Source organism: Columba livia, chromosome 3, assembly GCF_036013475.1.
Source record: "Columba livia isolate bColLiv1 breed racing homer chromosome 3, bColLiv1.pat.W.v2, whole genome shotgun sequence".
Taxonomy (NCBI): Eukaryota; Metazoa; Chordata; class Aves; order Columbiformes; family Columbidae; genus Columba; species Columba livia.
Window position 1 is genome coordinate 93,458,758 of NC_088604.1, and position 15,795 is coordinate 93,474,552.

The following is a 15,795-nucleotide window of genomic DNA, read 5'->3' on the forward strand; positions in this document are numbered from 1 at the left end:
CTCAGCTAATCACCTATCAGTTGTTCTCAGGAAAAAGGAAGAACTGAGACCCCCTCTGTTTTCATTTGGGCGCTTCCCCCGGTGGCAAGTGCTGGGGGCAGTGACCTGCTCCGACCCGGGGACAGCAGGGAGCCCCCTGCCCAGCACCAAGGGGGACATGGTGGTGGCAGCCTCGGGCACCCGGCCAGCAGCCTGAGGGAGGGAGTCCGTGGGGCCCCAGAGCCGCAGAATGTCGGGTGGGAGCTCTCCTGCCCTGGAGAGGAGCAGCAGCTGCAGGCACATGAGCGAGATGAAGGCTGCGGCACAGCCTGGTGACAGCATCAGTGTCCAGGGTATCTCCTACACCGTCAGGTAGGGCAGGGAAGGTGGCGGGAGAGCCCCTGTCCCCCAGGAGCTGCTGTGACCCCAGGGACTGAGGGGAGAGGGGCTGGGACGGGTGGGCTGCGGGTACAGAAGGAGGGAGGGTGCTGGGCCGCCCGCCGCAGGGGTCGAGCGCAGGGCTGGACGGAGGCAGCGCCCCGCTGTCCCGAGGGTTCACCAGGTCTTCACCCGTCTCCTACTTTAGAGGAGATTTCCAAGGACTGTGCCCTTTCCTACAAAAGCCTCCTAGCAGTCATTCTGATAAATCTGTTCAGACTTCATTTTACCCTCCAAATAATGCTGAAGTTATCAAGTTAAAGCTTGGGTGGGAGGGAGGGGGAAAATATTGTTTGTTTGTTTGTTTTTCCAGCACTTTAAAGTCCTTGCAGGCTCCTATCCCATACGCAATTAGCTATAAACCATTCACTTGCTTTACACAAAACTTTTATATCTTCTCTACTTCATCTTTTTTCATGTTTGTTTTCCAAGAGAACATGTTGGCCCATGGTGGAACCTCTCTTTATATTATAAAAAATGGACCCGGCAAATACTTAAGGATGTTTCATTTCACATAGAGAGTGGCCAGATTATGGGCATTTTAGGAAACTCTGGTAAGTTGTTCCAGTACTATAAAAGAAATGAGATTAGAGTTAATACCAGTGACTTCCACAGTGGTATGAAAGTGACCGAGTTCTGCATTTTAAATGATGAAATTGGGGCTGGTTTTAACCTCCACCTTGTAAAACTGCAGTGCTTGGTTTTCAGAGTTCAGTCTTCTGTCATCTAACAATTATAACCTCAGTAAAATATAAGGTTACTTCTAAACCCATATGTTGTATTTTGAAGTGTGGATTTGTATGAATTAAATGCTAATTAACACACATGCTAGGTTTCCCATTTACTTCCCCTTAACTAGCTGCATTTTCAGGACCTATTATTTTCATGGTATTGAAAAAAATAATACATTCTTCTCCTACATCTCCATCCAAGTGAGGCTACCACTCTTGAAATCACAAAATGAATCTCATAACATGATTAATTTATTGTCTTTGAAAGGATCTGGGAAAACAACACTTCTGGATGCAATATCAGGAAGACTGGGTCAGAAAGACAACCTCTTTGGTGAAGTGTATGTGAATGGGCGTCAGCTGAAGAAGGAACAGTTTAGAGATTGCTTCTCTTATGTACCACAGGTTGATTTCTAAATTTATTTTTGTGCACTGTGATTCCTCTCATGTAAAGAAAGTAAAGTTGCTAGTGTAATGGAGTAACATAACCTGACTGTGATTTTACTAGTAAATGGGGTATGAAGCAGTTAATGAATTGTCTGAATAAATGAAAGTTGTGCGAGCAGGGGCAAGATCTTAACTACTACAGGACTAACTGCTGCTTTCTCTTCACCTTTTTGTTCAGAGCGACACATTGTTAAGCTTCCTCACCATCCAAGAGTCTCTGACCTTCACTGCTTTACTAACTCTTCAGAAATGCTCCAACGACTTAATCAAAAAGAAGGTCTGTATTTTATCATCTTCCACCAGAAAAGCAGACATGATGTCATGTAATGCTTTCACCAGCAGCACTTTGCATCTATGGCTTTTACGTGTTAAGAGGATTTGTAATCCTCATACTGCAAATGGGGAGAAATCCTCCTGCTGAGGAGCAGGACACAAGCTCTCTGGTGCTCCCCACCTCTGAAAGGGGCTTGTGCTGACGCCCCTGGGAGTCACCATTATGCCGGGACAAAACTTTGCTGCCCAAAGCTGCAGCAGGAGGAGCTGCTGTTGGTGTCAAGGTTGGTTCCCCTTCCCCAGCTGGGAAATGTCATTTTCTGGAGTGTTTGGGGCCAGGTACACTGGTGAGTCTCATGGACAGCAGAGGTGGCTTTGACACTACTCTGGCTCCTGTGGGATGTCTCACGAACCAGAACAGCTCTGAAAGGCCCTTGGTCTAATAAGCCTCCTACAAGCTACTTTCTTGGTAAAATATGTGTGTTCCAGACATATTAAAGGACTCTTTGGCCTCTATTGAGAGTAAAGATTGAGTATTCCTGACCAAAGGCTCTTGCTCTCTGTCTTCTTTCTTCACCTGCCTTCTACTCTGTATTTTATGCTTCCCCCAAAATGATATGCCTTTCTCCTCCCTTATTTTGGAAGCCAGACCAGCACGTTATGCTTCATACCTTAAGCTCTAGTCCCACCTCTGAACTCTTCATCTCTTAATGTCAACTCAATCTAAAATTCTACTAGTTTCAGAATAAATGAAAATAAAATCTTAAAAATAATAATTGAAATAATATATTAAAAATTATCAACTAGAAATGAGGTCAGATACTTTTCAACTAGAATGGATGCAAGCAGCTTATTAGGAAAGCCATAGCTTAAAATAATGTATTTTTTTTCATTTTTTTCATTTTGCGCACAGGTATCCGAGTTGGACTGTGTTTAGTCTTTCTAAATCGTAGTTATTTTTCAGGTAGATGCGGTCATGGCTGAGCTGAGCCTCAGCCACATTGCTGACAAAATCATTGGAAGCCGGATTTTTGCAGGAATTTCTGGGGGTGAGAAGCGTCGTGTTTCAATTGCAGCCCAACTATTACAAGATCCTAGTAAGTACCACTGCAGGATTTTCAAAATAAAGCAAAGTATGGTCACTTTGTGCTCCTACCATGGGCCTCCGTAAAGCACTTTAAAATACAAAAGCATTTACATTCTGTAATTCAGCAAAAGCTGGTCTAGTAATAACAGAAAAAGATGGGTAGTAACTCACATCTCCCGTTACTCTACTAGCTGATCTTGGTAAGCAGACAATTTTAAAATCTATGGGGCTGAATGTAGGTTTAGCCTTGCGTGTATCCATTTCAAGTATTTTTAGGCTCACCCAGTGTATGAAATGTTGGTTGTGGCACATTAATTTGTAGTTGTGGGGCACTTTAGAGCCACACATGTGCCAGCCTTGAGCCTTGTAGTGGAGTAGCTGCCATTGCCCCACGTATGAGAGAGTGCCATGCACATTCCAGAACCAAAAAAAATTCTGATGAAAGAAAATCAAAGCAGAGTAACTAGAAGGACAAGCTATGGGGAACAGCACTGTAAATATCAGGTTTGAGACTGGCAGATATGCCAGGACTGCATAACAGGCAGGAAGGAGCATTTCAATAGCAAAGTGAGGTATTTCACTGCTACTGGTGACTCCTGGAGAGTTCACTGGCTGTACTTATCGCTCAGTAAGTTCACTAAACTCTATAGTAAACACTATAGTAATTCTGTGTAGATAAATGTATAGAGAAAGCTCTCCTCCCCCCTTATCCTGATGAAGGTTGAACTACTCTCTTCTGTGCTATGTCTCATCTGTTTAAAAATAATGGATTTGACTGTAACTTTTAACCTTCCATGTGCAATAAAATCAAGAAGAAAAGGCAGTCAAAACCCCCCAGCTCTCTCATCTGTGGAATTATATATGCTGTATGTTAACAATTTTTAGTTTGTTCATAACTAATTCTGTCCATATAGACAGATTTAATTCTGATTATAACTTCTAGCTAATTATGTCAGTTATGTTTACATTTGTATACATGCTGAAATTCATCATTATTATTTTTCTTAGAAGGAGATATACGTATCAAATCTACTTTGGTAATTTTCAGATTTCATCTGAATTTAGAAATAAATTATTATGCTCTGATCCTGCAGTCATTTTTAATGTCCTTAATCACTGAAACTTAACCACTGAAGCTGATTAAAACTGCAAGATCAGATCATGGCAATACCTGTGCATACTCTGCTTTACATGTGGACCTTCACATGTAAAGTAATTTCTATACTGTTTGGCAAATTGGCTTCAAAGGCATTTGGTCCCCATTTACCTGAATTTTAATGCTGTTCCTTGTCATTCCACAGAGGTCATGTTGCTTGATGAACCAACGACAGGGCTGGACTGCCTGACTGCAAACCAGATTGTTTCGCTTCTCTCAGATCTTGCACACAGAGGCAGGATTGTGATTATTACAATTCATCAGCCCCGCTCAGAACTCTTCAGGGTAAACGATATCTACTCACTGTTCACTTTTTTTTTTTGTTGTTTTTGTTTTTCTGTTTTTGGCCAGGCTTTTTAGTATTTAGGCTCTTTTCAGGGTAAAGGTACAAGATCCAGTATAGTTGCCTTCAAAGACACCCTCGCTTTCCCCTGCATAAATACAGGCTTGCCTTGAACTTTGCAGATCTGGCCTTCTGCCAGTCATGAGGCATTTTGGGACATGTACTGTCCTGTAAAAATAGTATTCACACAGTCTGAGTGCCTAAACTTTGTGTTATGCAGATACCCAAACCAAAAACATGGGGAGAAGTCATGTAAATCACGCATGTGTGCAGGCACTGTAAAAAATAGCACTTTACATATTCATATTTCAGGAACACTTGCAATGTGAGACAGATAAAGCCATGATTTGGAATGGGAAAAAAAAAGTCTTCTTTTTTCCTCGTGAAGTGGTGTGGGTAGACCTTGGCCACTTTGGTGGGACAGGCCTGCCTCGCTGGGCTTGTGGTGAGGAGAGCATTTCTCTCTTCCCATTACTGTTTCGCAATTTGCCCTTCTGCAACATCTGCCACCCACCATGTGTGTGCAAGGCAGCTCTTCCCTGGGTGACTGAACTGAGCGTGGGTGGTGATAAAGCCAGAGGGGAGTGACCATGCTTTTCTGGACCAAAAGCAGTCCTGGTGCCCGGGGAATATGGATTGATCATAGCCGGTGGGAACCCTGCCCTTGCAAATGTTCACTTGAAGAGCAGTGCTGTTAAAATCCTTCAGCACTTCAGGATAACCTTCCCAACAATCTGGGAATTTTACAGACTGGGGCTATTAAGCACCGGGGGAGGTCAGTGAGTAAATGAAGGTGCATTAGAAGTGAAGTCAGAAGTGCACAGCTCCCACTTCTGTTTGTGTATTGCCTTTGTATGCTGCTGTCGCTGACAGTTTTGAGAACCACTAGTTTTAAGAGCTTAAAGACATGTCATCTTGCATAACCACCGAGAGGAGTGAAAGGACAGACTTCCTTTGAGGGAAATACACTAAGGAAATTTGAGTGTGTCAAAACTACTTTCCCTGTCAAAGCTTTTTTGTTACCAAGACAGTAGCTGTACTGAAGAATTAACTCATTTCTTCTTTGTACATATTGCTAATATATTAATTTCCCCCCCACAGTTATTTGACAAAATAGCCATCATGAGCTTTGGAGAAATGGTTTTCTGTGGGAACCCTATGGAAATGATCACATTTTTTAGTGACTGTGGCTATTCTTGTCCTGAGCAATCAAATCCTTTTGACTTCTATGGTAAGTTTGTCTAAACTGTTTTGGTAAAAACAAGCCTTTCCTTTCCAGGGGTGTCAAATTCATTTTCACTGGGGGCCACGTCAGACTTGTGGTTGCCTTCAAAGGGCAGAATGTAATTTTAGGACCGTATAAATGTAACTACCCCTGCTTTAGACAAACAAGTTGTTTTCTTCCCCAAATTAAATTTTTTCCAGAGGTAGAAATGTGTTTGAATTTTTTTCCCAACTTTGTAATTATTCCCATCTCAGAGAACAGAGAGGCCCAGGCCCATGTAACCGTCACTTATCCATAAAACAGCAAAAGTTTGCAGTAGGTCTGGAACACAGCAGAAAGGAGTAAACTGCCTGTAAAAAGGGAATGTTAACTTCATTAAACCTGTGGATTCCTGATAGTATCTCCCTATGGCTGTCCACTGGATGCTGGAAATCACTTTGATCCCAAAACTGTGGGAAGTCCCAGGCTGTTATGGACTTGGTGATGCCACGCAACTGGAAACAGTTGTTGCCTAGAAGGAAGAATGTGGAATAAGTGTGGGATGACTTGAGGCATCAATTTCCAGACATTCTGAGTTTGAGGTTTCTGAAAGTTTGGGGAGCTGCTGACACCAGGGTGAGCCACTGGAGGAGAACATAGGGGTGCTTCAGGAGACGATGATAGCAAGCTGTTGGCAAAAGCTGAAGAGTACTGTTTTACCGATTTGGGATGAAAAAAAGTGTCAGCGTGAGACTTTGGAAATGAGTCTTGGTTTTGCTGCAGGACACCCCTAAACCTGATCCATGCAGACATACGTTTGAAGAGAATGTGTATGTGTTTGTGCATGTATGTGTACATATAGACATACATGTATATATCTCTCTTTTTCAATGTAGTATGTAGGCTGATTTCTGACGATAGTAGCTGAGCATTAACCAGGGAAGTTGACCATTCCAAAAAGCTGCCTTCAGAGGAAGTGATGTTTTCCTCTTGTCTAGATGGCATCCTAAACCCAGAGAGAAGAGAGGATGGTTGTTGACATGAAGCTGGGATGGGATGAAGCTGAAAATACTGGTGTGACAGTGAGGATAATTTTGCCTTCATGAATTTGAACAGTCTTGAAAAGCATAGATGATTTGAGATTTAGACCCACTTTTTAAAAAGCTTGGTAAAGAGAGTACTGCATTCTTCAAATGTCAACCTTTGAATGTGACAAGAAAGGGAAAAAATATAGTTTAGAGCAAAGAATCATCAGAATATTTAGTCTTTGGAAAATTGGCAGTTTATATTTTTTGTGTGATTTAATGATGTGAACAAAGGGACAGATTCTGACATAATTTACACCAACAGCAGAAGAGAATAGTTCTTATGTATTGAGTATGGATTGTCTTATTGAAATGTCACGTGTTGTATTTATTAAAGAAATGCATGGTAGGCATTAGCTATTTGGTCTGGTGACTAGCTGGTGTTATGCTTGTTTTTTTTTTTAAACATACCCGGTTGTCATTTATTTCTAGTGTGACTTCCAACAAGTCACACTGGCCACGTTTTAAAAAGTATGTCTGTGCTTTCGATGTTCATCTTTACAGAAGTGAAGACTTCATTTTGGATATGTTTACCATTAAAGGCAATTCTGCTGAATTCCAGCTTTCAGAACAGTAGGGAAGTATTCATAAGCTTAATTTGGATGTTGAGGATAAATTAAGAATCGTGGACAAGGCCTCCTTTTCTCTTGTTCAATTTGTACTTTGAAGTTGAGCATAACACAGTAAAACTGAAATCTAAGGACGGTAGAAACCTTAGGAATAAATAACCAATAAAGACGTCTTATCAGTGTAGAAGAGTAATATGCAAATCTGTAAGAACAGCTATTCCTGACAATGACAATCTAGTTTTTGAAGCCTTAGGTAATTCATTGCTTTTAAGGAAAAATGAAATTTCTATTGCATTTTAGCCCTCTTGCTGAATCCATAAGAGTTGTCTAAATAGCATGCTCAGAGTTCCCCTCTGCTGGTAACAGAATTGCTGGAGACAGGAGTAGGTACAGCTGGATTTATTAGAAAGGAAGGTTGATTCTGTGAAGTGTTTGTCTTTCATAAGTTCTATGGCAGTGACTAATATTTTCTTCGGCTTGGGCTGAGCCTGCTAGGGGAATCTGGCCTGCTGAACATGCTCTAACTTCGCATTAAAACAGAAGGATGTCTGAGAAGGAGGTGGGTGAAACCCAGCGCAATGATGCAGGAACAGCTCGAGTAGAGAAGAGCAGCATCTCTGCAGCTTGAGCTCAGACTAATGACAAAATAAAGCTCCACGGTTATGGAGGAGCAGGCAGAGGACAAGGGGGAATCAGGGAGCCATGCCGGAGCATATGCCTGAAAACCGGAGAAATACATGACCAGAAAGTCACCTCTTCATCCTCACTCATCGATGTTCATCTTCAGCTGGTGCTCTGTGTTGCTCTTGGCAGCAGCGGCGCTCCGCCGGCAGCACAGCTCTGTGCTGTGCAGGGAGAATGCTCAAGGTCTGACCAGCGCTCAGTCCTTGCACTTCCAGGTGAAGGTCTTGAACTTCAGGGTCATACGGAGGCCACAAAACACAGAGACTGTGGTGGCTGCACAGTTATTCATTCTTGCTGCTTCTAACAGAAGGGCGGAGTAAAAAAAATCTTGAATACTTTAAATTGACCTTTCGCAGACTTTAGAGATAAGAAAAAGTTAGTTGGAAGGGGGGAAGAGATTTGAAGGGAAAGTGATGTGTACGTATAGTAACCACTTTGTAAATTTACAGTGGATCTGACATCTGTGGACACTCGCAGCAAGGAACGTGAACTCGAAACCTACAGTAGAGTTCAGGTAATTGTAACAGCCTACAAAAACTCAGAGATCTTTAGCAAAGTGCTGGCCACCATTGAAAGAACAAAGTGTATGAAGGACCTGCCACCAATACCATTCAAAAACAAAGACTCACCCAGTACCTTTTACAAATTATGGATTCTTTTACGGTAAGACTTTTTTTTTTTTTTTTCTTTTTTTAAGAAAAATCTTTTTCTTATCCACTAATCCTTTGGGTTGTCCCCCCGTATATAAATGCACTTTCTGGGTTATTTTGGTCTACCACTGTACTTGTCCCTGTTGTCTTTAACATATTACCTTTTTGTGGACACTATGTGTGTAAGATTTCTTCGAAGCTAAATACCCTACCAACAAGTATATTGTTGTTTTTGTTTCATTATTAGGAGGATAACAAAAAACTTCTCCAGAGATAAGATGGGCATCACCATGCGTCTCTTCCAGAATCTGTTATTTGGCTTGTTTGTAGCATTTTTCCTTCTTCGATTAACGAATGACCTGTTAAAAGGAGCTGTGCAGGACCGTGTGGGGCTTGTCTACCAGTGCGTGAGTGCCCCCCCCTACACAGGGATGCTCAATGCTGTTGCCCTTTGTGAGTTTCTGTCCTGTGTTATGTGCAGCAGCAGGCATTGCTGCCACTGTTTTGTAAATGGGAAAAAAAAATCTTTCTTTAAGACAGTAATTTGAAGGCTCTTAAGGGTTTTAGGTAACGTCAGAGCTGATACAGAAGCATGAAATTCAAAGGTGAAGCAACAGGAAGCTGGGCACCACAGAAAAAGATGAGCCCATCAGAGGGGCTCCAGGTTCAGTGCATTAACGAAGGGGTGTGCCCTGCCCCCTGCCTCTCCCTGTCACAGCTGGCTGGTGCAGGGGGCCCTTATTCTGACCTGTGCAACAGCCCTTCAGTTGCCTGTGTGCAACCTTACAAAGGCAGGACAAAGTCCAGGTCTGTAGCTAACATCTGAAGTGAGATCAAAACAAAATGCATGGAAAGGATGGAAGTATAAACCAGCTTTGGCAACAATTAAGCATAATTAGATTTAGGAGTATTATGTAATGACTACATTAGAGGGTCCTTCTCTTACAGCTGCCCTACTGAGACCAACAGTAGTTTCTGTTCTACAGCCCTAAAATCTCTTCTCATGTAGGGAACATACACTGCTGTCATCACCTTGAAAGCAGAGCACCTCAAGAAATTATCTGGTGACAGCAGTTTTTTCACGTCTTTAATTTGTATCTGCAAAAAGAGAAGGCTGTCCTGTATACTGCCTAGTTAGGCCTCTGTCATTAAGCTTACCAACTTTTGCAGTCTGCAGGGAGCATGGTTTGCATTTACAGTGGGGGAAGAAGTGCTCGGACTGGTTTAGACAGAATGTTTCTGATGTGTTTTCAAAGCTGTCTCTCTGCTTCAAGTTATCGGTCTCTTTATTCAATGGTGATTTATTTCTTTTATCCAGTCCTACCTTTACGTGCTATCAGTGACCAAGAAAGTAAAGATGGCTTGTATAAGAAGTGGCAAATGCTTTTAGCTTATATAGTACATTTCCTGCCCTTCAGTGTCATCAGCGCGGCAATTTTCAGCACCTTTATGTACTGGTAAGCACTTGTACCATCTATTGGATTGTTATTTTTCTTTTTGTCTTCACTTTCAATTCCCATGTCAGCACCAGGACTCCTGGCATGGCTTCCTGCTCATCTCTCAGAATGATTACAGAGAAAGCTGAAGGGAGGATGAGACAATTTTAACCCTTCTCTTTCAGGCAGTGTTAAAACTCTTAACAGAGTGAGTAAGTTACCAGTTCTCTAGGGAAGTTTTAATGGGCCTGGGACATTTTTCATTCTTATGTCATACGAAAAGCATGAAGTGTCATTTCACATTATGTTTAGAAAGACAGGAAATAAGAAAAAAAGAAGTGAGAAAGACAACAGCAAGTATGTGACAGTAACAAAGCTTCACATTTCCTGAGACATTTGGGGTTTAGCTACAGCATAAGGAAGTGATGAGACCTGGATCCCTCTCTTTCACTCTCCAGAAAAAGGCCCAGAAGTGGATTTCTGATAGTGGGAGAAAGGGTTTGATTGTAAAGCTGGCTTTTTTCCCCATAGTACATTAATTTCCTCACATCATAGTGAAGTAACGCCTCAGAATGGGATGATGAAATATTTCATGGGTTGATTGCCTTATCTATCATATAGGCCAGCTCTTCTTCATTTCTGTTCCATTGATTTCTCACCTTCAGTTGAGTCCATGGCTGCTTATGTAAGCTAATGGAAAAGTATACAATTACCAATTTTTGTCTTTCAATAACTTTCTGGATTTTTGTTTTTCTGATTATGAAAGGAGAGGTGTGTAGTGCCCTAAAGGTAATTTTTGTTTTCATGAGTCAGTTGATAGTAAAGTTGCCATCAGACAGCAGTCTATCGTAAAATGTGTACAAACGAACAGCAGGCTTGGGTTGTGTCCTGGACGCATATTCTCTTCTTAGCTGTTGAGAGATAATACATGGATAGACCCTTGTAAAAGAGATACAGTGCAGGGGCTATTCTGCTGTAGCTGTGTGTGTTGGTGCGTCTTACAGCATGCCACTGGACAGTTTGAAAATGAATGAAGGAGAACTGCACAAAACCACTTGAACTGTTGAATAAGAACTTCTGCCCAGGGAGTTAGTCAGATACGGGAACTTAACAATAGCTGTTTTCCCATCTAGAAAAATTCAGGAAAGAAGAATGCTGATTTTTCTTCCTGGTCTGTAGTAGGTAATGAGGGGCAGTGCTCAGCATTTACTCAGTTCTTTCCATTTGGAATCTCCATAGCTGTAAGCTCCTCAATGAAGAAACAGAAGCTCCAAGAGGGAGTTTTCTGCTCCTTCAGATGTGAGGACTTGTGTGCTTGGTAGTGCTCCCTGAAAACTCCTTTTTCACAGACAAGCAGAAATCACTTCTCCTCCCAGTAAGTGTTGAGATGTGCTGTGGTCACTGGAGCCTTTCCATTTCTGCCTGTTAGTGAGCTGGCTGCTGTGAAGGCAGCAATTTGGAAAAAAATAACATTTTCAGGTTCAATGGAGTTTGTGGAGTGCCTAAACATCATGAGTCACTTTGTCACACCCACTCCTTGACAAACAGGAAATTTGTAGAGGTGGAGGCTTTGCCCTTGAGCTTTGGCAGCTTCAAACACAATTGATGATGAAGAGTCTTGTTCTGGTTAATGGATAATATTTACAGATATTGGCCCGCGCATATCTTTGCTATCTTGTGGTTGTTTGGAACCCATCAGTGATGTGTCAGGGTGACTTCAAGTGCACTTAGACCTCTTATGGCAAGCAGTTTCTCTGTGAAATTTTGAAGATTGTATCTGTGCAGGATTAAACTTTTCTGGAGGAGCTAACTTTTGGAGACTCTTTGGTAGCCTCTAGTACATATTCTTACAAGCCAGTTCTCTCTGAGTTTGTGTTTGTAGGGTCAGGCAGTTTCTGTCAGGCAGGCCCAAACTCTTACCTGATCAGACACAAGGCAGGTCTGGCCAAGAACAAATACAGCTAGTTTTGCAGTCAAGTAAATGTCCTCTATGCAGATTTTCCTAGTTAAACCTACCTCTGGGAAATGTTCTAAGAGTTTATATTGTCCTACTGTTCTAGTGCTGTAATATTCTCCAGGTTTATTCTCTTATAGGCTTGCTTCTGTTTCTATTCCTTCCCTAGATTTACTAGTCTGTATCTACATAGCTGTATGTAAATTACTTGAGCCCTTCGGAGGAGGTGACACTCTCATGCTAGGACTTTGGAGAGCTGCTCTTTCTGCACCAATCTGTGATTAAAGCTTGTTAAATATCTGGTAGCTCAGGGAATGTTTAGTACTTGAAGAGTCAATATTCAGCCATGATTGTAATAGAGATTATTTTGGTGCTACACACAAAAAATGCTACAGGAAAGCCTGTGAGAAAATTAATACTTCAATTTCTAAGACCATGTTTGAACATAGTGGCTTAAAAAAAAAAATAAACATAGAACCTTGCACTGAGCAATGAAAAAGAAATAAAATGTTGAATAGCTGCTTGTTAGCTAAGCAAAGCATGCAGTCTGTACCTAGCATGAGGCATTTCTGGTTGGGAGTATTTTGGAAAAAGAGTAATATGGCATCATGTAATAAAAGGTCATGTCATCTGTCATGTATGCTATAAGGCTGAATTAAGTTTGACAAGCAGTTGCTGGCCTTTCTTAGCTTTTTAGTCTTTAGTACAGATGGGAGGTCCCTTCTTATTTTAGGTGAGCTAGGGAAAAGCTGGGGACAGTGTGTTGTATTAAAGAGTACAGGACTATGGAGGAAATTGCATTTGGATCAATTACATGGGTAGTGAAATCAATTAGGCTTCCATTTAATTGAGTATATCCATTTTTACATCAGAAGTGCAAAATTCCATCTGTTAATTAACTACATAAAGGGGTTCTTTAAATACATGGCTCACGTAATTGAGTCCCACTGCATCGACTCTAAAAGGAGACGGATGTTAGTTTAAGGGATGGTAAAAGCCACAGTGGTTGTCTTGAAACAACACGGATTTCTGTTACAACTACATCTTTACATAGCCATCTCCAATCTAGAAGAGAACCTATTTTATTTGTACTTACACCATGATATTAAATGGATGTCCTTTATGTTAAGGCTCCAAACAATATACTAAGGGTTAAGATGTAACAGTTCACTTAATGAGTAATTGCAAAAAATAAATAAAAGTAAAAGCTACGTTCCAAGTTTAGTATCAAAACACTGTTTTGTAAATGTTCTTTTGTTCATTTTTGTACAGGACTGTAGGGTTGCATCCTGATGCTTCCAGATTTGGAATTTTTTTTGCTGTTATCTTGGCAACTCACATCATTGGTGAACTACTAACACTTGTTGTACTTGGTGTGGTTCAAAACGCACAGATAGTCCAAAGCGGAGTGGTGCTACTTAATTCAGCAGGTGTGATAGTGGGAAGTGGAATAGTAAGGTAGGAAAAAGTTTTCTTTCATTGTAGTGTTAATGATGTTAAATAACATTGGCTTATAGAAGAGTTTTGTGAACAGCCTGTATTGCTGAAGCACAATAATGCACAGGTAGCAATGGAAAGTGCAGCTGTTATCCTTCAGAGGTAGAACTGCCTAATTATGTTAGGCCTTGTATTAAACACACAAAATGACACTTAAGAACTTTAGATATCAACAGATACTTTTTTTCTTTCACTTTTTGCTAATAAATTGAGGATAAAACCAAGCAATTATTATCAGCTCAGCTGAAGTGCTTTACTTATGCTGATGTTATGACCTGAGATGCTGTCCTCATTGAAGGAGTCTACCAAAAAATGTTCCTACAACTTTTAGTAACTACTGCGACTTACCAGACATTTAACACGGGGAATGATGGTTCTCAACTACCTTCTTAGTGTTATTCTCCAGTATAGCCATTAACTTTTCCGACAATTTTTTTATCTGTGCAGACTGAACTACATAAAAATAACAAATAAAAAAGTAGTGTAATAAATATGTGGGAAAATTATGATCCACTTGCTCTATTACTATGCAAATAAATGTTTTTGCATTGTAACTACATGAACTTTGAACTATTTTCCCCTTCTATTTGTTAATACTGAAATTAGTATTTTTTTGAGAAATATACCAGCATGGGTATTATTGTCAAAAGAATTTTCTTGAGACATTGAGCAAGTGTGATACGCTCACCTGAGATCTTTTAGATGAAAACTTAAGTAAGCCAAACAATAGATGACATCAAGTTGTCCTCAAGAAAAGCACATGCGTCTTCACAAAGTTGATGATGGTTTGTCTCTTCAAAGAATATTTCAGCTAATACTTGCTTATCAAGTAAAACTAGCTTAATATCTAATTAATTTGGTCTCTGCCGGATGTCAAGAACATGTATGCTTATAGTGACAAGACAGTTATTCCCGTTGCCATAATCTAATGCCTTAATGATAACTTCTAAGAAGTATTAGAGTGGTTTCTAACCTTATTTTACAGTAGAGACACTGGTAATTAATATTGTGAATCTCTTTGATTAAACTTCATAGGCAATGAAGGATATTAAAAATAGCACTGACACTTGGGTTGCTGGTGGTTGTGGGGTTTTTTTGTTTGTTTTGGGGTTTTTTTTTGGTGTGAGTTTTTTGTTTGTTTGGGTTTTTGGGTTTTTTTTTTTTTTCTGCTCATTTGCTTGTTTAAAGTCTTCCAGTATTTTAGGTGCAGGAATTGCCCAGTCTTGTTGAATAATGCTATTTCAAAATTTTCATATTTTGTTTCGCTTCTCATTATTCTCTCATTTTTGTATTGTTTTTATGGTTCCAGTGAATTGATATTCAGTCTTTTTTGAAGATGCAGTGAGGGGGTGGTGATTTCTTACCTCAGAAGCAACACCTTCGCAACTAAAGCTTATGTTGGGTTTTGTCATTTTCAGATTATGACTGCAGTGTGAATAGCAAACAGCCTCACAGCTGTCCATCAACAGGGCTGAACCTTGTGACGCTACTGAAGTCAGAGACAGCCTTCATGGTTGTCTCCTCATTTAGCACGTAAAAATGGGCTTTGTATTTGAAACCCCTACACATGCGACCAAGAGCTGCTTCTGTAAGAGGTTACAACCAAAGATGAGTGTTTTAATTTGGGGCAAAATTGGCTCTTGGAATGTAGCAAAAGCCAATTTAACTTCTCTGTTTCTTTAAGGACTATCGAAGAAATGTCGCCACCATTTAAAATTCTCAGTTATCTTTCCTCTCAAAGATACAGCAGTGAGGTGCTTATAGTCAATGAATTTCATGGCTTAAACCTCACATGTGGTAAGTGTTAAAAAAAAAAAAGCTGTTATGTCCATTGTAAATAATTTTAATGACATGTTGGTGCTTCTTTTCCTTCTACATATAATAGAAGTATCTTGGTAAGTAGAAGATAACTTGTGAGCTGTTAAAAACCCCAGCTTATTAACTGAACACTGTAAGTCTGCCACATTGGGCAACTTGCTTCTTGAGGCCATTCCAGATAATGTGTCTGAAAAGCCATAACTCTTCTTTTGTTTGGCATGAAGAAAACAGAAAGCTCCCAGTGACCCTTTCTTCTTGCCTTCAAAAAATATGGCATAGATTAACCGCAGAAACATATGGCTTGTCTGTTCTTATTCCAAAACAATGGGAAATACTGCTGTGGGTACAGTTCCTCATTAAAACACTGTTAGGGATAGGTATATTAAATGTATAAGCTAGATACTGATTCACCTACTAAACATATCAATTTTTTTGTCTTGACAG

General features: G+C 40.5%; 1 protein-coding gene across 3 annotated transcripts in view; it reads left to right on the plus strand.

Annotated features, from left to right (window-relative positions):
• ABCG5 (ATP binding cassette subfamily G member 5) overlaps positions 1 to 15,795 on the plus strand; it is a 30,148-nt gene that overhangs the window by 13,666 nt on the left and 687 nt on the right. For 2 of the 3 annotated variants that reach the window (XM_065058302.1, XM_065058303.1), the window contains 11 exons: positions 850 to 971; positions 1,417 to 1,553; positions 1,774 to 1,872; positions 2,833 to 2,965; positions 4,257 to 4,396; positions 5,556 to 5,685; positions 8,446 to 8,659; positions 8,894 to 9,099; positions 9,965 to 10,103; positions 13,309 to 13,494; positions 15,218 to 15,330. In XM_065058302.1, the coding sequence (XP_064914374.1) occupies positions 950 to 971; positions 1,417 to 1,553; positions 1,774 to 1,872; positions 2,833 to 2,965; positions 4,257 to 4,396; positions 5,556 to 5,685; positions 8,446 to 8,659; positions 8,894 to 9,099; positions 9,965 to 10,103; positions 13,309 to 13,494; positions 15,218 to 15,330 (1,519 nt within the window). In that variant the 5' untranslated portion in view covers positions 850 to 949. Of the gene's footprint in view, positions 1 to 24; positions 352 to 849; positions 972 to 1,416; positions 1,554 to 1,773; positions 1,873 to 2,832; positions 2,966 to 4,256; positions 4,397 to 5,555; positions 5,686 to 8,445; positions 8,660 to 8,893; positions 9,100 to 9,964; positions 10,104 to 13,308; positions 13,495 to 15,217; positions 15,331 to 15,795 lie in introns of those variants that run through there. The other variant, XM_065058301.1, reaches the window with a different exon arrangement.